The sequence below is a fragment of the Nomascus leucogenys genome, chromosome 10 (assembly GCF_006542625.1).
Source record: "Nomascus leucogenys isolate Asia chromosome 10, Asia_NLE_v1, whole genome shotgun sequence".
NCBI lineage: Eukaryota > Metazoa > Chordata > Mammalia > Primates > Hylobatidae > Nomascus > Nomascus leucogenys.
Window position 1 is genome coordinate 61028472 of NC_044390.1, and position 22415 is coordinate 61050886.

The window sequence follows — 22415 nt, forward strand, 5'->3', positions numbered from 1 at the left end:
TGGAGAAAATGAGAACCATGGGGAGAGCTTCAGGGCTTGGAGCCAGCTCCAAGCATCTGAGTCATAGAGCACGTCAGCTGAGGTAGAGCCTGTCATCTGAGGACATGCAGACATGGCAGGAGGCAGGGACAGAATGGGAGACAGGCATGGAGAGGCAAGCTTGGCTGGTTCCCACTGTCCACTCAGTACACAGGTAAGGCCACTAAGGAATCTGGATACCAGAAAGTGAGACCCTCCTCCCGCCCAGTTCAAGATCCTGGTGCCCTGACCTTGTTTCTATCCGGAGCCGAAAGGTCTCATCTTCCTTTTTATTTTCTGCAGAGAGAAGGCAGCAGTTTAGAGGCTGGGGAGCATAGTGATCAAGTGCACACTCTCTGGAGCTAGCTTCTTGGATTCAAATCCTGACTCTGCTGTGTGACTTTGAGCAAGTTGCTTAACTTCTTTCAGCTTCAGTTTACTCATCTGTAAGGGGGGATCATAATATTCCCAACCCAACAGGGTTGTTGTGAGGATTAAATAAGTTAATATAAGTAAAGCCCTCAGCATGGTGCCTGATCAGTGCTTTGTAACTATTATTATTATTGTTATTATTATTAAGAAATCAAGCAAAACCCAAAACCTTGGTGAGGTTTAGTCCCTAAAATTCATGGGACTGGTGAGGGTTGTTCCTCTTATTCCCACAGTGAGCTCCCAATAGTCCTCTCTCCTTCTTGGTGCCCCAGGCTGGGAACTGTGGAATCCAACTATTTCTCTGTTTTTTTTTTCTTTTGAAAGAGGGTCTCACTCTGTTGCCCAGGCTACAGTGCAATGGCACAATCATGGTTCACTGCAGCCTCCACCTGGGCTCAAATGATCCTCCCGCCTCAACTTCCTGAGTAGCTGGAACCACAGGCATGCATCACCATGCCCAGCTAATTTTTTGTAGAGATGGGGTCTCACTGTGCTACCCAGGCTGGTCTTAAACTCCTGAGCTCAAGTGATCCTCCTGCCTCAGCCTCCCAAAGTGTTGGAATAACAGGCATGAGTCACTGTGCCCGGCCCACTAATATCTGATCATCTCCAGAGCCCCTAATCTGGCCCGGCCTCCATCATCTCCTGCAGGACCAGTGCAGTCACCTCCTTCCTGGTCACCTGGCTCCCACCCTCTCCCTCTAGAGTCTACCCTCACCCTCTAGAGTGGTCAGATCAGAGGGAGCCTGTGCAAACCTGTGCTAGGTCATGTCCCTCCTCTGTTGGGAACTTTCTGTGCCCCACCTTACTCAGAACAAAAGCCAAAGTCCTCCCTGTGGCTAACAAATCCCTACACCATCTTCCCCATCACCTTTCCAACTTCTCCTAAAACTCTACCGTCACTCCTCCTGTAGCCACACCAGGCTTACCTTCTACGGCACTGTGGAGCGTCACATTCAGGTGGTACAGGTTGCAGTTGTCCTCCCAGGACTCTGGGGACTTGTGGTACATGGTCAGGATCTGCCGGGCCAGGAAAGGTGGCTGTCAGAGGCCTTCCCCACCCACTGCCTTTCCTCTGCACCCCAATCCTTGACTTCCCAGGTCTCTGGCCATGTGGGGAATTTACTGCAAGATTGTCCCCACCGACCCCATCAATTCCTAGGTGCAGTGGCCAGAGCAGTGTCTGGAGTCTAGACCAGCGCTGTGTAATAGAACTTTCTGCAGTGATGGAAATGGTAACAATTGGCATTGTCCAGTATGGCAGCCATTAGCCACATGTGACTACCAAACACTTGAAATGTGGCTAGCTCGATGGAGAAACTGAATTTTGAATTTTATTTAATTTTAACCCATTTAAACTTAGATTTCACAGAGGCTTGAAGAAAGGTATGACTTGCTCAGGGTCACATAACAAAGGCAGAGATTCAGCCATGACTCCACTGTCTGGAACACGACACCAGGCCACCTTTTGGTGAACAAAAGAGCTGTCCTCCCGGGCATATGTCATGGGGCTGGAAGATGTCATGGATGTCAGGCTGGGCATGGTGGCTCATGCCTGTAATTCCAGCACTTTGGGAGGCCAAGGCGGACAGATTACTTCAGGTCAGGAGTTTGAGACCAGCCTGGCCAATATGGTGAAACCCCGTCTCTACTAAAAATACAAAAAATTATCTGGGCATGCTGCTGTGCACCTGTAGTCCCAGCTACTCAGGAAGCTGAGGCAGGAGAATTGCGTGAACCTGGGAGGCAGAGGTTGCAGTGAGCCGAGACTGCGCCACTGAACTCCAGCCTGGGCAACAGAGCCAGATTCCATCTCAAAAAAAAAAAAAAAAAGTCATGGACATCATCCCAGCACCCAGCCTCCCAAAGCGCTGGGATTACAGGCATGAATCACACTGACTGGCCTATATTTATTTATTTAGGTTATAAATAAATAATAATATGAGTATAATACATTACAATTTATTTATTTATTTATTTATTTATTTATTTATTTATTTATTTATTTTGAGACGGAGTCTCGCTCTGTTGCCCAGGCTGGAGTGCAGTGGCACGATCTCGGCTCCCTGCAAGCTCTGCGTCCTGGGTTCAGGCCATTCTCCTGCCTCAGCCTCCCCAGCAGCTGGGAATATGGGCAGGTGCCGCCACGCCTGGCTAATTTTTTGTATTTTTAGTAGAGACAGAGTTTCACTGTGTTACAGGATGGTCTGGATCTTGTGATCTGCCTGCCTTGGCCTCCCACAGTGCTGGGATTACAGGTGTGAGCCACTGCACCTGGCCTGAAACAGAGAGTGTACCCTGCCTTTATCTTGGACTTCCCAACCTCCAGAACTGTGAGCAATAAATTTCTCTCTCTTTCTTTCTCCTTTCTTTCTTTCTTCTTTCTTTCTCTTTCTTTTTCTTTCTTTCTTTCTTTTTCTTTCTTTCTTTCCTCTTTCTTCTTTCTTTCCTCTTTCTCACTTTTCTTTCTCCTTTCTTTCTTTCTTCTTTTTTTTCTCTCTCTCTTTCTTTTCTTTCTTCTTTCTTTCTGACAAAATTTTGCTCTGGTCACCCAGGCTAGGGTGCAATGGCTCAATCTTGGCCTCTGCCTCCTGTGTTCAAGTGATTCTCCTGTCTCAGCCTCCCGAGTAGCTGGGACTACAGGTGCCCGCCACCATGCCTGGTTAACTTTTGTATTTTTAGTAGAGACAGGGTTTCACCATGTTGGCCAGGCTGGTCTCGAACTCCTGACCTTAGGTGATCCTCCCTCTTTGGCCTCCCAAATTGCTAGGATTACATGCGTGAGCCACCATGCCCAGCCAAGCCACTGCACCCAGTCTTTGTTTCTTGCTTTCTTGCTTTCCTTTCTTTTCTTTCTTCTCTTTCTTTTCCTTCTTCTCTTTCTTTTCCTTCCTTCCTTTGAGATAGAGTCTCACTCTGTCATTTAGGGTAGAATGCAAGGTTTTGATCATGACTCACTGTGGCTTCTGCCTCCTGGGCTCAAGCAATCCTCCCACTTCAGCCTCTTGAGTAGCTGTGACTATAGACATGTGTCACCATGCCCAGCTAATTTTTCAATTTTTTGTAGAGACAGAGTCTCACTCTGTTGCCCTGGTGCATCTTGAACTCCTGGACTCAAGTGATTCTCCTGCCTGGGCCTCTCAAAATGCTGGGATTGCAGGCATGAGCCACCATGCTGGGCCAATTTCTGTTGTTTATAAGCCACCCAGTCTATTTTGTTGTAGCAGCCTAAACAGACTAATACAGTAGAATACAAGACCTACCGAGATGGTGCCTCTCCCGTTGCCACTGGCTTTGATCTCTAGGTCGTCCTGGGCAAGGAACTGAAGAGAACAAAGAGGAAGATTTAAGGGTGGAGGAAGCAGCAAAGTGAGGGTCAAGTGTAGGGGGATGTGGAGCCTGAACACTCACCAGGGCCTCGGTTATTCCCTAACCTGGAACCTGGTGATTCATTTTCCATCTCTCTCCACGCAGATGGTTTTGCTTTTCCCTCTTCAGAGAGCATTTGTGGTGTCTACACTATCATAAATCAACTGGAACTGCTCATCCAGCCTGTGTATTTTTTTTTTTTTTTTGAGACCAGGTCTCAGTCTGTAGCCCAGGTTGGAGTGCAGTGGTGCGATCTCGGCTCACTTTGGCATGCCTCTGCCTCCTGGGCTCAAGCGATCCTCCTGTCTTAGCCTCCCAAGTAGCTGGAACTATAGATGTGTGCCACCATGCCTGGCTAATTTTTTTTTTGTATTTTTTTGTAGTGACAGGATCTAACTATGTTCCCCATGCTGCTCTTGAACTCCTGACCTCAAGTGATCCACCCTCCTTGGACTCCCAGAGTTTTGGGATTACAGGCGTGAGCCACCATGTCCAGCCTAAGGATGTGTCTTTTTTTTTTTTTTTTTTTTTTGAGACAGAGACTCGTTTTGTTGCCCAGGCTGGAGTGCAGTGGCATGATCCCGGCTCACTGCAACTTCTGCCTCCTGGGTTCAAGCGATTCTCCTGCCTCAGTCTCCTGAGTAGTTGGGACTACAGGCTTGTGCTGTCACACCCAGCTAATTTTGGTATTTTTAGTAGAGATGGGGTTTCAGCATGTTGGCCAGGCTGGTCTCGAACTCCTGACCTCAGATCATCTGCACGGCTCAGTTCAGGCTGTGTCCTAATGTGCATCCCTGGAATCTGTTCTCTTTGGAGCATTTCCAAGGTTCCCTTTGCATGGAGCTCCCATGAGCCCCTTGTCACTGGCACCTCTGCACCTCTACTTTTCTTTGCCTTTTAAAATTGATGCATAATGGGCTGGGTGCAGTGGCTCATGCCTGTAATCCCAGCACTTTGGGAGGCCGAGGTGGGTGGACCACCTAAGGTCAGGAGTTCGAGCAGCCTGGCCAACATGGTGAAACCCTGTCTCTACTGAAAAATACAAAAATTAGCTGAGCATGGTGGCAGGTGCCTATAATCCCAGCTGCTCAGGAGGCTGAGGCAGGAAAATCGCTTGACCCCAGGAAGCGGAGCCTGCAGTGAGCTGAGATTGTGCCACTGCACTCCAGCCTGCGTGACAGAGTGAGACTCCATCTCAAAAAAAAAAAATGATGCATAATGGATGTACATAGTTTCAAGGCACGTGTGATAATCTAATGCACTCGTATAATGTGTAAAGATCAGATCAGTGTACCTCAGATATCCATCACCTTAAATATTTGTCTTTTCTTTATGCTAAAATCATTCTAATTCTTTTCTTCCAGCTATTTTGAAATATACAATAGATTATTGTAAACTATAGTCACCCTATGAATCTATCAAACACTCGGTCTTATTTCTTCTATCGAACCATTTGCTTGTACCCATTAATCAACTTCTTTTCATCCCTCCCTTTCTTCCTACACTTCCTATCCTCTAGCAACCACCAATCTAATCTCTATCTTCATCTGCAGCTACTCTTGTTTTCCTCATTATAGTCTTCTTGCATCAGCCAGAATAAAATTTTAAAAATTCACAGCCAAGCCAAACCTAGTGGCTCATGCCTGTAATCCCAGCAATGTGGGAGGCCAAGGGGGGAGGATTGCTTGAGCCCAGGAGTTCAAAACATGCCTGGGCAATTTAGCTAGATCCCATCTCTACAAAAAAAATTGAAAATTAAGTTGGGCATGGCAGTGCATATCTAGTCCCAGCTACTCAGGAGGCTAAGGCAGGAGGAGCGCTTGAGCCCAAGAATTCGAGTCTGCCGTGAACTGTGTTTGTGCCACTGCACTCCAGCCTGGGCAACAGAGTGGGATCCTGTCTCTAAAAAACAAAAAACAAAAAGAAAGAAAAAAATCACAGCCAGTCACTTAAATCTCATTGCCTATAGGATCGAGTCCTAATTCTTGCCATGGCCTCCCAGCCCTCACTGCTGAGCTCTGCCAGCCTGCAAGCCTCCTAATAGCCTGCTTTATTTGCTGTTCTCCCTTCTGACCATTCCTGTGCCTGACTGGCTCTGGGTCTCCACTCTGTGCTGTTCCGTATGTCAGAAACACTCTTCCTCGGCTGGGCGTGGTGGCTTATGCCTGTAATCCCAGCAGTTTGGGAGGCCGAGGCGGGCGGGTCACAAGAGGCTAGGATTTCGAGACCAGCCTGGCCACCATGGTGAAACCCCATCTCTACTAAAACTACAAAATTTAGCTGGACCTGGTGGTGTGTGCCTGTAATCCCAGCTACTGGAGAGGCTGATGCAGGAGAATCACTTGAACCCGGGAGATGGAGGTTTTGGTGAGGCAAGATCACACCACTGCACTCCAGCCTGGGTGACTGAGTGAGACTCTGTATCAACAACAACAACAACAACAACAACAATAAAAAGAAACACTTACCCCCCCTCTGCTTTCTTCATTTTGACAACTATTTATCCAGGGACATCCACTAAACAATGCGTGACCTTAGATGAGTTGTTTTACTTCTTCTTTTCTTTTTTAGTAGAGATGGAGTCTCGCTATGTTGCCCAGGGGTGTCATTTCTTTTCATTTATTTATCTATTTTTATTTTTATTTTGAGATGGAGTTTCACTCTGTCACTCAGGTGCAATCTCAGGTAACTACAACCTCCTCCTCCTGGGTTCAAGTGAGTCTCCTGCCTCAGCCTCCCGAGCAGCTGGGATTACAGGTATGCACTATCATGCCTGAGCAATTTTTGTATTTTTAGTAGAGATGGGGTTTCACTATGTTAACCAGGCTGGTCTCGAACTCCTGACCTCAGATGATCTACGCACCTCGGCCTCCCAAAGTGCTGGGATTACAGGCGTGAGCCATGGCACTCGGGCCATTTTCTTGTAGATCTTATGGACTCTTCTAGATTCTATAAGAGCAGGGACCATGGATCTTTCATAACATAACCCCAATGCCTAGGAGAGTCACTGATACATAGTAGATGCTCAGGAAATGTTGATGGAATAGATGAATCAATACATTGACAGTATAGCCACATATCTTGAGGTATGTTTTGAGGAGGGAGATCAGCAGGGACATGACGCTTGGCCTCATCTCCAGTGCCATCTCTGCATGGACTCTGGCCTGCCCCTCAGTGACATACCTTTGCTGACCGCTGTTGGTAGGCATTGCTGTGATCAATGTGCCAATTCACATTCAGGGCTTTCTTGGGGGCGCTGATCTGGACGTGGAGATCCTGGACGCCCTTGAAGGGGACAGCTTCGCGGAAGCGGGTCAGAGCTTCAAGGGCCACCACCGTTGTCTGAGTGTTGGAATGGGGCGCGGAGGTGGGGGAACGTGGATCAGCACCACAGACAGCACTCGAGAAACCATCGGCCAGCGTGTCAGCACCACGGACAGCCCCCACACTCCCCCATTGGGCTGGGCGTGTCAGCACCTTGGCTAGCGACCCTGACCCTCACCTCCCGGGGGTCCCCATCACCTGGGTGGACCCGAAGCCTCCTCCCAGCTCCCGCTTCTCTAGTAGCCACTTGGCTATGGCGTGCGTCTCATTGTACCGGCCCAGCTCCAGCTTCTGCATGAGCGCATAGGCTGTGGCCTCAATGGTGTACAGGGAGCCCAGGTTCTGCTCATCCACCGGCCAGTGGGTTTGGTCTAGAAACAGGGACGTCCGCCTTGTCACCCAGAGCTGGGCCCACCCACCTTAACCTGCCCTCTCCTTGTGTCATCTGGCCCAGTTTTCTCATCTGCTATCTTATTGATCATGTACTTTATTTTTATTTTTTTGTAGAGATGGGGGAGTGGGGGTTGGGGGGGTTCTCATTATGTTGTTGAGGCTGGTCTTGAGGCCGGGAGGCCTCAAGCCATTCTCTCACCTCGACCTCCTAAAGTGTTGAGATTGCAGGCGTGAGCCACCGTGCGCAGTCCTGATCACCTACTTTATGTGAAGCTCTGTACTGAGGAAACGTGGACATCCAATTTTCAGAATGACCCTAGGAGATGGGACTCTCTTTTCCGATGGCGAAATTGAGTTTCAAAAAAAAAGTTCCTGGCTGGGCATGGTGGCTAACACCTGTAATCTCAGAACTTTGGGAGGCCAAGGCAGGTGGATCACCTGAGGTCAGGAGTTCGAGACCAGCCTGGTCAACATGGTGAAACCCCGTCTCTACTAAAAATACAAAAAAATTAGCCAGGTGTGGTGGTGGGTGCCTGTAATCCCAGCTACTCAGGAGGCTGAGGCAGGAGAATCGCTTGAACCCGGGAGGTGGAGGTTGCAGTGAGCTGAGATCATGCTATTGCAGTCCAGCCTGGACGAAAAAAAAAAAATCCTTCAGGTCCCTCCAGTCCCACTGCAAGCAAATTTTCCTAGTTCCACTTTGCTTGACTTGCAGAATGGAGAAGATGGGATATGGACCTTTGGGGATGAGATAGGATCAGCCATGGGATTTTTTTTTTTTTTTTGAGATGGAGTCCCACTCTGATGCCCAGGCTGGAGTGCAGTGGCACGATCTTGGCTCACTGCAAGCTCCGCCTCCCAGGTTCAAGTGATTTTCCTGCCTCAGCCTCCCGAGTAGCTGGGATTACAGGCATGTGCCACCATGACCGGCTAATTTTTTGTATGTTTAGTAGAGACGGGGTTTCGCCATGTCGAGCAGGCTTGTCTCGAACTCCTGACCTCAAGTGATCCGCCCGCCTCGGCCTCCCAAAGTGCTAGGATTACAGGTGTGAGCCACTGCGCCCAGCCCATGGGCAGGTTTTATAACCTTTCCATCCTTGACAACACGAAGCACTCTTTCCACTTCAGGGTGTTTGCTTGTGCTGTTCCCTTTGCTTGAAATGTCCATGGCCTTTCATGAAGGTGTGCCTTAAAAAGCGTTCTTTTTTTTTTTTTTTTTTTTGGCTGGGCACGGTGGCTCAAGCCTGTAATCTCAGCACTTTAGGAGGCCGAGATGAGTGGATCACGAGGTCAGGAGATCGAGACCATCCTGGCTAACACGGTGAAATCCCGTCTCTACTAAAAATACAAAAAATTAGCCGGGCGTCGTGGTGGGCGCCTGTAGTCCCAGCTACTCTGGGATGCTGAGGCAGGAGAATGGCGTGAACCCGGGAGGTGGAACTGCGCCACTGCACTCCAGCCTGGAGGACAGTGCGAGACTCCGTCTCAAAATAAATAAATAAATAAATAAATAATTTTTTTTTTTGGCCAGGCACGGTGGCTCATGCCTGTAATCCCAGCACTTTGGGAGCCGAGGCGGGCGGATCACTGAGGTCAGGAGTTTGAGACCAGCCTGGCCAACATGGTGGAACCCCGTCTCTATTAAAAATACAAAAATTAGCCGGGCGCAGTGGTGGACGCCTGTAATCTCAGCTACTTGGGAGGCTGAGGCAGAAGAATCGCTTGGACCCAGGTGATGGAGGTTGCAGTGAGCCAAGATCGTGCCACTGCACTCCAGCCTGGGCGACAGAGCCAGACTCCGTCTCAAAAAAAAAAAAAAAAAGTTTTATTTTTTATTTTTTTATTTTTATTTTTTAGATAGAGACAGAATCTTGGTCTGTTGCCCAGGCTGGAGTGCAGTGGGGTGATCACAGCTCACTGCAGCCTTGACTTCCTGGATTCAAGTGATTCTTCTGCCTCAGCCTCCCTAGTAGCTGGGACTACAGGTGCACACCACCACACCCAGCTAATTACAAACAATTTTACAGATGGGGTCTCACTATGTTGCCCAGATTGGTCTTGAACTCCTGGCCTCAAGAAATCCTCCTGTCTCGGACTCCCAAGTAGCTGGGATTACAGGCATGAGCCATCACACCTAGCAGGTATGTCTTTCCATCTTTCATCTCAGCCTCCAACCTGTACTCCCCTCCCCTTGCCATCTCTCCCACCCACCTTGAGTGTTATCATCTCAGTGCTTGTCTCATTTTGGAATTATTATTATTATTATTATTATTATTATTATTTTGAGCTTCCCTTTGTCACCCAGGCTGGAGTGCAGTGGTGTGATCTTGTCTCACTGCAACCTCTGCCTCCTGGCTGCAAGCGATTCTCCTGCCTCAGCCTCCCAAGTAGCTTGGATTACAGGCACCCGCCACCATGCCCAGCTAATTTTTACATTTTTAGTAGAGACGTTTCACCATGTTGGCCAGGCTGGTCTCAAGCTCCTGACCTCAGGTGATCCTCCTGCCTCGGCTTCGCAAAGTACTGGGATTACAGGCATGAGCCGCTGCTCCCAGCCTCAGTTTGGAATTATATGGTGACCTGCCTATCTTCTGATTGTCTCTTCCAAGGACGGTGGGACCCTTGAGGGCAGGGAACTTATCAGTGTTGCTCACCTTGGTCTCACAGGTTCTGAGCTCAAGAGTTGATACACAGTGGATGCTCAGGAAACACTAAGTGATGAATGACACATTGCTGGATTTGAGATCACCCCCTCCCCACTCCATGACTGAGGTTGATTAAGAAGCATCCCACACCCACTAGGGCTGGCAAAGCTGTCCAGGCGGTCGTTGGCTTGGGAGCTGTTGGCAAGGGCCAGTGCGTAGGAGGCTATGGCTACGGCAAAGGTTGTCTGAATGTCGGGAAGTTTTCTCTCCAGGAAGCCACGGGCTCTCTCGATGCTGACCATCAAATTCTAGAGGGTCAGAGGGAGGGGCCAGAAGGAGATGATCAGAGGAAAGAAGTCTGGGAGTTAAAGGGAGCCAGAGGGACGTGAGGGTGGGGGAGCTTTCCAGATGCTGGGGCTAGAGGACCTTACAGATCCTGCCCTCCTCTCTGGGGTCCTACCTTCTGGCTGCACAACTCCTTTCCCTCATTCAGGGCTATCAGGACAAGAGCTGTGAGGGATACATCCTCCTCGGAGCCTTGGTAGCCACCCTGTGGAAGCAGAGTCCCATCTGTGATTCCCTCAGCGTCTTGGAGATGCCTTCCTCAGCCTCTCCTGTCTGACCCTGAGAAGTTTCCAGGTACCCAGCTCTGGGCTGGATGATGGTGGAGGTGGGATGAAGACAGAGAGGAGAGGTTTGCCTCCCTGGGGTCTTCCCTATGAACAAAAGCTATCTGCCGGGTGCGGTAGGTCATGCCTGTAATCCCAGCAACTTTGGGAGGCTGTGGCAGGAGGATCACCAGAGGTCAGGAGTTTGAGACCAGCCTGGCCAATATGGTGAAACCCTGTCCCTACAAAAATACAAAAATTAGCTGGGCATGATGGCGGGTGCCTGTAAGCCCAGCTACTGGGGAGGCTGAGTTGAGAGAATTGCCTGAACCCAGGAGGCAGAAGTTGCAGTGAGCCAAGATCACACCGTTGCATTCCAGCCTGGACGACAGAGAGAGACTCTGTCTCAAAAACAAAACAAAGCAAATAAACAAACAAAAAGCTATCAACACAAGAAGGTGAGTTCTGTAGACCATCTCAGAGCATTCTAGCAGCAGTGCCATTTTACTGGTGAGAAAACTGAGGTCAGAGTGGAAAAGTCTTCCCATTGCTAGAAAATGGCCAACTCAGGGTCCAAACACCACTTTAGTACCCCAGCTTCCACCCTCATCCCCTGTCTGGACTTGAATAGTGACCCCGAAATTCATGTTCACCCGGGACCTCAAGATGTGATCTTATTTGGTTGGGTCTTTGAGGATGTAATTAAAATTAAGAAAAGGTCATACTAGATTAGGTTGGACCCTAAGTCTAATAACTGGTGTCCTTATAAGAAGGTCATGTCGGCTGGGCGCAGCGGCTCATGTCTGTAATCCCAGCACTTTGGGAGGCTGAGGTGGGTGGATCATGAGGTCAGGACATCGAGACCATCCTGGTTAACATGGTGAAACCCCGTCTCTACTAAAAATACAATAAATTAGCTGGGCGTGGTGGCACAAGCCTGTAGTTCCAGCTACTCAGGAGGCTGAGGCAGGAGAATTGCTTGAACCCAGGAGGCGGAGGTTGCAGTGAGCCGAGATTGCACCACTGCACTCTAGCCTGGGCAACAGAGCAAGACTCTGTTTAAAAAAAAAATCCGGGTGCAGTGGTTCACGCCTGTAATCTCAGCACTATGGGAGGTCGGGGGGGCGGGGTGGATCACGAGGTCAGGAGTTCAAGACCAGCCTGGCCAATATGGTGAAACCCTGTCTCTACTAAAAATACAAAAAGGAGCCAGACATGGTGGCACTTGCCTGTAGTCCCAGTTACTCAGGAGGCTGAGGCAGAAGAATCGCTCGAACCCAGGAGGTGGAGGTTGCAGTGAGCTGAGATCATGCTACTGTACTCCAGCCTGGGCGACAGAGCAAGCCTCCGTCTCAAAAAAAAAAAAGGTCATGTCAGTGCTAGGGGCGATGGCTCATGCCTATAATCCCAGCACTTTGGGAGGCCAAGGTAGGCAGATCACCTGAGGTCAGGAGTTCAAGACCAGCCTGGTCAACATGGTGAAACCCCGTCCCTGCTAAAACTACAAAAATTAGCCGGGCATGGTGGTGCATGCCTGTAGTCCCAACTACTCGGGAAGCTGAGGCAGGAGAATCGCTTGAACCCGGGAGATGGAGGTTGCAGTGAGCCGAGATTGCACCATTGCACTCCAGCCTGGGCAGCAGAGCGAGACTCCATCTCAAAAAAAAAAAAAATTAGCCAGGAATGGTGGTGTGCACCTGTAGTCCCAGCCACTGAGGAGGCTAAGGCAGGGAGATCTCTTGAGCTCAGAAGTTTGAGGCTGTAATGAGCTATGATTGAGCCACTGCATTCCAGCTTGGGTGACAGAGCAAGATCCTGTCCCTAAAAATAATAACAATAGGCTGAACCCAGGAGGCAGAGTTTGCAGTGAGCCGAGATCGTGCTACTACACTCCAGCCGTGGCTCATGTCTGTAATCCCAGAACTTTGGGAGGCCGAGGTGGGCAGATCACTTGAGGCCAGGAGTTTGAGACCAGCCTGGATAACATGGTGAAACCCCATCTACTAAAACAAAAATGTAAAAATTAGCTGGATGTGGTGGCACATGCCTGTAATCTCAGCTACTCTGGTGGCTGAGGCATAAGAATCGCTTGAACCCAGGAGACGGAGGTTGCGGTGAGTTGAGATCATGCCACTGCATTCCAGTCTGGGTGACAGAGTGGAACTCTGTCTCAAAATAAATTAATAATAATAATAATAATAATAATAATAATAATAATAATTTGGCCTGGTGCATGCAGAGAGGGCAGCAAAAGCGCTTTTTGGAGGAGAGTTGGAGGAGCCTATGAGTGGTTAATTGTGAATAGTGAGAAGGGAGTGGTGAGGTGAGGCCTAGGAGGTGATACAGACAAAGATAGCTGTGAGCCACAGCAGGTGTTTGAACAGGGGAGAGACCTGCCAGGCTGCGTTTGAAAGACATTTCTGGATGCTGGTGTGAGGGGACTCTTGGTGGGGATGGGTGTGCAAGCTGGGGAGGACTCAGTTCCTGAGGGAGGAGGGCCAGGGCAAGCCACTGCTTGATGTGGGGATGAAGAAGATATGGGTTCCCAGATATGCCCAGCCTCACCCACATTCTAACAAGAGTATGAGGTGGTTCAGACCGGGGGGGATGTTATCCTTGGCACTGAGCCTCAGCTCTTTCCTGTTCTCATTCTGCCCGAGAACAGATTGGGAGCCTGAAATCTCCCTCTTAGTGCACAGAGTCCCTGGGATTTGTTTGAATGGCCCAGGCAGGGAAGGCTGTGATCACCTGCATGGATGTCATGACCACAGGGCCCTTCTCCAGGAAGTGCCCATCCTCTGCCTGCCTGTCGATGATGATCCAGTTGGCCATGTCACAGAGAGAGGACAGGCTAAGCACTTGAGTCGTCATCATAGAGTAGGCCAGGGCAAAGACGCGGAACACATAGCTTGTGAGCCTGTCAGGAGACAGCGAAGGTGACACCTGCGAACCGCAGCCAAGGGGGCTTTGGGACAGGGGAGTCTACACCATGGTCCACACCATTCCAGGTGGACCCCAGTCATTCGCCGCTGCCCACGTCTGCCAGGGTAGAATGGCCCAGGGCCGTGCACTGGACACCCCAAGACCCCCCGACTCTACAGCGTGGATGCTCCTGGGTCATCAGACCCCAGGCTGGCCCCTTGGGCTGCCAGGGTGGCAGTGGCAGGAGAGACAGGGTCATCCTCACCAAGTGCTTCCTGGGTTCCCCTTGGAGGTGTGGTAGGTGCCGTCTGAACTCCGGTGGGTCAGCATCCGAGTGTAGCCTGGGGAAACAGAGCAGGGCTTTGAGGGACAGTCAGTGTTATCAGGAATAACCTGGCAGGCAGGGACTGGAGGTGACATGGGGGTGTCACATATAGAGGTAAGCTAGAAGGGGAGACCTGTTGTCCAGGTGTACTTTGGAGGGATGTTTAGGGCCCAGATGTAAGTGAGGAGCAGGGTTCAGGAATGACTTTGAGGGACCCAGGATGCAGTTGTCTCTGGGTGTAACCCAGGAAACTTTCACCTCAGGGACTCTGGGGCAGGGCATGCTACCCTTGGAGTTGCTGCTGGAAGAAATCATGGAAGGTGTTGTCCACATGTAACCTGGGAGATGGGGCAACTTGAGGGGTGCTACGTGGGAGTTTTCTTTTATTTTTTTTTTGAGATGGAGTTTTGCTCTATCGCCCAGGCTGGAGTGCAGTGGTGCGATCTTGGCTCACTGCAACCTCCATCTCCCAGGTTCAAGCCATTTTCCAGCTTCAGCCTCCCGAGTACCTGGGATTACAGGCATGTGTCACCACACCTGGCTAATTTTTGTATTTTTAGTAGAGACGGGGTTTCACCATGTTGGCCAGAGTGGTCTTGAACTCCTGACCTCAGGTGATCCACCTGCCTCGGTCTCCCAAAGTGCTGGGATTACAGGCGTGAGCCACCACACCCAGCCTTTCAGGTGTATTCCGAGCCTCGCTACTCGGGTATTACTTGAAGTTCCCCTGAAGGTTTACTGTTTGCTTGGAGCATTGGAGTGACAGTATCTGGACATTACCTGTGGGATTACTGCTTGAGAAAACCTGGAGGGAAAGTTGGAGTCTGAGGGTAACCTGGGACCAATTAACTCAGAGGTCTGTTGGTGTTACTAGGGGTGTTCATCTCTGGTTGCTCCCTGGGGTGTGTGGTTGTAACCCGGGGAAGTATCAGCATACAGGTGCAACCAAGAGGCCACTGCCTGGGGTTATTCTGGGGTTTGCTGCTTGGGTGTTCCCTGGGGTTCCCTGGGAGTAGCACTGAGGGGGTGTAACCTGGGGCAGGGCCTGAGTATGACATCCTCTTGCAGGATGGCTTTTTGGGAGAAATCAGGGTGTCTGTCATAAGATTGAAGCCTGGAGGTCTGGCGTGGTGGCTCACACCTGTAATCCCAGCACTTAGGGAGGCCAAGGCAGGTGGATCACCTGAGGTCAGGAGTTCTAGAGCAGCTTGGCCAACATGGCAAAACCCCATCTGCACTAAAAATCCAAAAATTAGCCGAGTGTGGTGGCAGGCACCTGTAATCCCAGCTACACAGGAGGCTGAGGCAGGAGAATCACTTGAACTCAGGAGGAGGAGGTTGCAGTGAGCCGAAACTGCGCCACTGCACTCCAGCCTGGGCGACAGAGTGAGAGTCTGTCTCAAAATAAATAAATAAATAAAAGTAAAAATACAAAAATTAGCCAGGCATGGTGGCGGGCACCTGTAATCCCAGTTACTCGGGAGGCTGAGGCTGGAGAATGGCTTGAACCTGGGAGGCGGAGGTTGCAGTGAGCCAAGATCACACCAGTGCACTTCAGCCTAGGTGACAGAACGAAACTCCATCGCAAAAAAAAAAAAAAAAAAAAAAGATTGAAGCCTGGGAAAGTGGTCAGGTGAAGAATTCCCATGGGTGTGTCACAGCTGGGGGATGACCTTGGGGAATTGGTATCAGGTTGTAGTCTGGGGAAGGAGTCATAGTTTGGGTGTTAATGCCTGAGGTGGGGGCTGGGGGGGTCCCATGATTTCCCCAATCTTGGGGGTGCCTCAGCCACCCTCTAGGAGATCCCCAGGCACCCTCATGGAGGCCCCAGGAGGGTTCCCGCTCTCACCGCTGACAATATTCTTCATCACCTGGTCCCTGTGCTCCACACCGACCTTGCCCCACTGGCCGGTGGTATCCAAATAGCGGGACAGGATGATGACGGGCGTCAGGGAGCTCAGTGTCTGCTCAGGGCAGCCCGTGGGGACCCGCAGCAGCCGCTGAATCTCACTGGGTGTCAGGCTGCCCACAATTGTCTCGCCAAGGATGTCACCTGTCGGGTGGGAGTTGGGTCACCCTGGGAGTGGCCTATGCCTAAGCCACCAAGGTTTACTGATCGCCCCACATGGCTCCTCCTGCCCTGGTGCTTTGTGGACCTTAGAGGACCCAGTGTCAGCCCTCGCCACGTCCCTGTGTCCCCCAGCACCTTGAACGCTGATGAACACTTCCGCCTCCGTGTCGGGTACCATGTTCAAGAACTCCTGTCTTGGCACCAGTTTTGTCTGGGTCTGACCTGAATAACCACAACCTTCTGTGACAAGTGGGCTCTGGCGCTGCGGAAGTCAGGGTGCACAGAGCCCGGGACTGGGGCTCGGAATCCCCACCTAGGCATATCCCCTCATGCCGACTCCTTCCTCCTCCCTAGCACAGCCCCAGGCTCTCACATGTCCCCTGCAGATCTGACAAACCTTGGGGTTCCAGGACGATGCTATAGGACGTTTGCTGGATCTGACCCCCTGCCTGAGGGATGAGATGAGGATATAAGTCAAAAGCAAAAACAGCAACCACAGTCAAAATGACAATCGCAGTGATGGTGAGAGGAGGCATTGCTTGGCTGTGATAAGCACAGATTCTGGAGCCCCAAAACCTGGGTTCGAATCCCAGCTCTTCTGCTTCCTAGCTGTGTGTCCTTGGGAAAATTAGTTACCCTCTCTCTGCCTCAGTTTTCTCATCTGTCAAAGGGGGATAATAATAGTCCCTCACTCATAGGGTTGTTTGGAGGGCTGAATTAGTTAATTTTTTTTTTTTTGAGACAGGGTCTCACTCTGTCACTCAGGCTGGAGGCAGTGGCATGATCTCAGCTCATTGCAGCCTCCACCTCCCAGGTTCAAGGGATTCTCATGCCTCAGCCTCTTGAGTAGCTGCAATTACAGGCGCATACCATCAAGCCAGGCTAATTTTTGTATTTTTAGTAGAAATAGGGTTTTGCCATGTTGGCCAGGCTTGAACTCCTGGCCTCAAGTGATTCACTTGCTTCAGCCTCCCAAAGTGCTGAGATTACAGGCATGAGCCACCATGCCTGGCCTAGTTAATTTTTTTTCCAGAGAAAAAAAGACTTCAGGTTGCCCAGGCTGGACTCAAATTTCTAGGCTCAAATGATCCTCCCACCTCAGCCTCCCAAATAGCTGGGAATACAGGGGGGTGCCACCACACCTGACTGAGTTAATATTCTTTTTTTTTTGAGACCGAGTCTCGCTCTGTTGCCCAGGCTGGACTGCAGTGGCACTATCTCAGCTCACTGCAAGATCCACCTCCCAGGTTCATGCCATTCTTCTGCCTTAGCCTCCCGAGTAGCTGGGACTACAGGCGCCCGCCACTGCGCCCAGCTAATTTTTTGTATTTTTAGTAGAGACGGGGTTTCAACGTGTTAGCCAGGATGGTCTTGATCTCCTGACCTCATGATCCACCCGCCTCGGCCTCCCAAAGTGCTGGGATTACAGGCATGAGCTACTGCGCCCGGCCTGAGTTAATATGCTTAAGCATTTATATCTTAAGTGTTAAACATGTGTTGGTTAAGTAAATAAAGTTTTTTGTTTGTTTGTTTTTTAGAGAGAGGGTCTTGCTCTGTCGCCCAGGCTGGAGTGCAGTGGCGTGATCTCAGCTTCAGGCTCAATTTCATGGGCTCAAGCAGTCCTCCCTCAGCTTCCTGAGTAACTGCGACTACAGGTGCACAACACCATGCCAGGCTAATTTTTAATTTTTTTCTAGAGAGGTCTTGCTATATTGCCCAGGCTGATCTCGAACTCGTGGGCTCAAGCGATCTTCCTGCCTTGGCCTCCCAAAGTGCTGGGATTATAGGCATGAGCCACCAAGGCTGGCCTAAGAAAGTATTTTTGATAGGGCCATACACTGGTTCTGGGTCATTTTCCCAGCTCTATGTTTATTCATGGATATGATGATTATCCTCATCCTGCAAGCAAGGAAATGGAGGCTCAGAACAGAGAAGTTAAGTAAGTTGCCCAAGGTCACACAGCAGAGACAAGATTAGAACCCAGGCCTGACTCCAAAACTCTGAAGTGGGGGCTTGTGACCCGACCCCCTCACATCAGTCCACTGACTAAACTTTTTTCTTCTTTTCTTTTTTTTTGAGAAGTCTCGCTCTGTCACCCAGGCTGGAGTGCAGTGGTGCAATCTCGGCTCACTGCATCCTCCACCTCCCAGGTTTAAGCGATTCTCCTCCCTCAGCCTTCCGAGTAGCTGGGACTCCAGGTGTGCACCACCATGCCCAGCTAATTTTTGTATTTTTAGCAGAGTTGGAGTTTCACCATGTTGGCCAGGCTGGTCTCGAACTCCTGCCCTCAGGTGATCCACCCACCTCGGTCTCCCAAACTGCTGAGATTACGGGCTTGAGCCACCGTGCCCAGCCAACTGACTGAACTTTCAAATCTGTTCTCTCTCACCTCACTCCCGTCTAGGAGCCTTGCTTATCGATCCTGGGCCCACATGCCCTGCCTGGACCTGGTGGAAGCCCCGCTGTCTGCACCAGCAGCTAGAGAGTTGGGGGTGCCCATTACCAGGACCAAGAGTGTCTTCTTCACGTGGTCCTGGACCCCGTAGCCCACAGCCTTGACCTCCACGTCCACTTTGCCTGTCTCCAGAGGAAGAAGCACAAAGCGTACTATCTTGGAGGAGGTGGGGGGCACGACCACCACCTGGCGGGATGGTGCTCCTGGCTTTGACGCACTGCACAGCGTCTCCTTGTGGGGGAACTCCACTCGGACCTAGGGCAGGATGGGCAAAGGGAGGGGGTATCGATGTATGGTGTGGTCCAGGACCCTAGGGTCACAGTCCCCTCCCCACCCTGAGATGCACGAGTAGGTGACAGCGAAGCCTAGTGATGAGGACCACAGACCCAGCCTGAGTCAGAGCCCCATCTGCCATTTATGTGCTGTGTGACTCCAGGCAAGCCCTTTAACCTCTCTGTGCCTCAATTTCCTCATCTCTAAACCAAGAACAATAATAGTACCCATCTGATGGGGTTGTTGTGAGGTTTAACTTTCCTTCTTTCCTTCCTTCCTTCCTTCCTTCCTTCCTTCCTTCCTTCCTTCCTTCCTCCCTTCTTTCCTCTTTCCCTCCCTCCCTCCCTCCTTCCTTCTTCTTCCTTTCTTTTCTTTCTTTCTCTCTCCTTTCTTTCTTTCTTTCTCTTTCTCTCTCTCTCCCCCCCTCCCTCCCTCCCTCCCTTCTTTCTCTTCTTTCTTTCTTCCTCTCTCTTTCTTTCTTTGTTTTTTTTTGATGGAGTCTCGCACTGTCACCCAGGCTGGAGTGCAGTGGTGGGATCTCGGCTCACTGCAAGTTCCACCTCCCGGGTTCACACCATTCTCCTGCCTTGGCCTCCTGAGTAGCTGGGACTACAGGGGCCCGCCACCACGCCTGGCTAATTTTTTGTATTTTTTAGTAGAGACGGGGTTTCACCATGTTAGCCAGGATGGTCTTGATCTCCTGACCTTGTGATCCGCCAGCCTTAGCCTCCCAAAGTGCTGGGATTACAGGCGTGAACCACCATGCTCAACCCCCTTTTCTCCTTTTCCTTCCTTCCTTCCTTCCTTCCTTCCTTCCTTCCTTCCTTCCTTCCCTCCTTCCTTCCTTCCTTCCCTCCTTCCTTCCTTCCTTTTCTTTTTCTCTTTCTTTCTTTCTTTCTTTCTTTCTTTCTTCTTTTTCTTTTTCTTTCTCTTTCTTCTTTTTTTCTTTCTTCTTTCTCTTTCTTTCTTTCTTTTCCTTTCTTTTTCTTTTTCTTTCTTTCTTTCTTTCTTTTCTTTCTCTTTCTTCTTTCCTTTTCTTTCTTCTTTCTCTTTCTTTTTCTTTCCTCTCTCTTTCTTTTTTTCTTTCTTTCTTCTTTCTTTCTTTCCTCTCTCTTTCTTTCTTTCTCCCTCCCTCCTTCTCTCTTTCTCTTTCTTTCTTTCTTTCCTTTCTTTCTTTCCTCCCCCCTCCTCCTCCTCCCCTCCTCCTCCTCCCCCTCCTCCTCCCCCTCCTCCCCTCCTCCTCCTCCCCCTCCTCCTCCTCCCCCTCCTCCTCCTCCCCCTCCTCCTCCTCCTCTCCCTCCTCCTCCTCCCCCCTCCTCCTCCTCTCCCTCCTCCTCCTCATCCTCCTTCTTCCTCTTCTTCTTCTTCTTCTTCCTCTTGTTGTTGTTCTTCTTTCTCTCTCTCTCTTTCTCTCTTTCTTTCTTGGTCTCGCTCTGTCACCCAGGCTGGAGTGCAGTGGTCCAAATACAACTCAGTGCAGCCTCAAACTCCTGGGTTCAATCGATCTTCCTGCTTTAGCTTCCTGAGCAGCTGGCACCACAGGTGCATGCCATGAAGCCTGGCTAACTTTTTTAAGATCATTTTTTGTAGAGACAAGGTCTCACTTTGTCATCCAGGCTGGAGTGCAGTGGTGCAATCACAGCTCACTGCAGCATTGACCTGCTGGGCTCAAGTGATCCTCCCACCTCAGCCTCTCAAGTAGCTGAAACTGCAGGTGTGCAGCACTGTGCCTGGCTAAATAAGAGAATACCTTAGATTTTCCAAAAGAGCCACCACTTCACTGACCCATAGGAATAAAAATACACCGAATTTCCTTTTCTAAAACACACTAACAGGCTGGGCACGGTGGTTCACACCTGTAATCCTAACACTTTGGGAGGCTGAGGAGGGTGGATTACTTGAGCTCAGGAGTTTGAGACCAGCCTGGGCAACATGGCAAAATCCTGTCTCTGCCCAAAATACTAAAAATTAGCCAGGCATGGTGGCCCACACCTGTGATCCCAGCTACTGGGGAGGCTGAGGCACGAGAATTGCTTGCACCTGTGAGGTGAGATTGCAGTGAGCCGAGATCACGTCACTGCACTCCAGCCTGGGTGACAGGGCAAGACTCTGTTTCCAAAAATAAAATAAAATATGCTAGGTGCGGTGGCTCATTCCTGTAATCCCAGCACTTTGGGAGGCCGAGGTGGGTGGATCACTTGAGGTTAGGAGTTTGAGACCAGCCTGGCCAACATGGCGAAACCCCGTCTCTACTAAAAATACAAAACTTAGCCAGGTGGCCGGGCGCGGTGGCTCACGCTTGTAATCCCAGCACTTTGGGAGGCCGAGGTGGGCGGATCACGAGGTCAGGAGATCGAGACCACGGTGAAACCCCGTCTCTACTAAAAATACAAAAAATTAGCCGGGCGTGGTGGCGGGCTCCTGTAGTCCCAGCTACTCGGAGAGGCTGAGGCAGGAGAATGGCGTGAACCCGGGAGGCGGAGATTGCAGTGAGCCGAGATTGCGCCACTGCACTCCAGCCTGGGTGACAGAGCGAGACTCCGTCTCAAAAAAAAAAAAAAAAAAAAAACTTAGCCAGGCATGGTGGCAGGGCGCCTGTAGTCCCAGCTACTCAGGAAGCTAAGGTAGGAGAATCGCTTGAACCTGGGAGGCAGAGGTTGCAGTGAGCCGAAATCGTGCCACTGCACTCCAGCCTGGGTGACAGAGCAAACTCTGTCTCAAAAAATAAATAAAATGAAATAAAGTCATTAAAAAATAAAATAAAATACACGCTAGCAGAGGTTTTGGCAGGAAGTTGAGGGCTTGGGGCTTCACCTTGGCCTGGCGATCCCTGAAATTGTACAACACGGCTTGGATCTGGACCTGCTCATTCCTGATCATGGAGGAGGGCAACTTAAGGTCCACAAAGAACGATTTCATAACTGTCAGCTCAAAGGGGTCCGAGACACAGAGACCTACAGCCAGGAGAGCACATTGGGTTTAAGCAGAGGTTTGGTTGTGGGAGGGGCTGGGTAAGGTCACCATACTCCCATTCTCTTGGCACTGGGCTTGCTGTGGCTCACCTTGTCCAGCCTTGAGGCTGACCGCCACAAACTGCCACGTGGTGATGGAATCTGGCACTTTCGCAGAGATGGGGTAATGGGAGATGCTGTTGTGAGTGAGAAAACATCACTGAGTTTGTGCTGCATGGATAGAGCTTCTGGATTAGGGGTCACCATGCAGGGGTTATGGTCACTATTGAGGATCATCAGGTCACCTCATTAGTGACAGCATCCCTAGAAGGTCATCCTTTTAGGGAATCCATTAAGATGTTTTCCCAATTGTGGGACTGTCCTGAGGCTCAATGTCACTGCTGGGGTCATTGTCCCTGACCAGCATCCACTGATGATTGCAAGGACCTGGGACCAGATTCTGGCATGGAGGCTGATGTCCTACCCCGATTCACTCTTTGGCAGAGTGAACTTCCTCCAGAGCCAACTCTCGGGGAACAAGGACCGCACAGGCATGTCATCCAAGAAGAGGTCATCGAAGTCCTCCTCTTCATCCGCTGGAGGGAGCAGGTGTGAGGTGGAGTCTCCTT

General features: G+C 50.4%; 1 protein-coding gene across 1 annotated transcript; it reads right to left on the reverse strand.

Moving 5' to 3' along the window:
- Window positions 1-7418: 7418 nt before the first annotated feature.
- LOC100586770 (putative protein C3P1) lies at window positions 7419-22341 on the reverse strand. Its single transcript, XM_030821871.1, has 11 exons — window positions 22271-22341; window positions 21898-21983; window positions 21650-21789; window positions 18749-18817; window positions 16505-16556; window positions 16243-16329; window positions 13977-14052; window positions 13538-13706; window positions 10642-10731; window positions 10191-10489; window positions 7419-7514 (listed from the first exon to the last, which is right to left on the reverse strand). Exons 1-10 carry the CDS (start codon window positions 22339-22341, stop codon window positions 10238-10240), a joined length of 1092 nt encoding a protein of 363 aa, XP_030677731.1. The 3' UTR covers window positions 7419-7514; window positions 10191-10237.
- Between the last annotated feature and the right edge of the window lie 74 nt (window positions 22342-22415).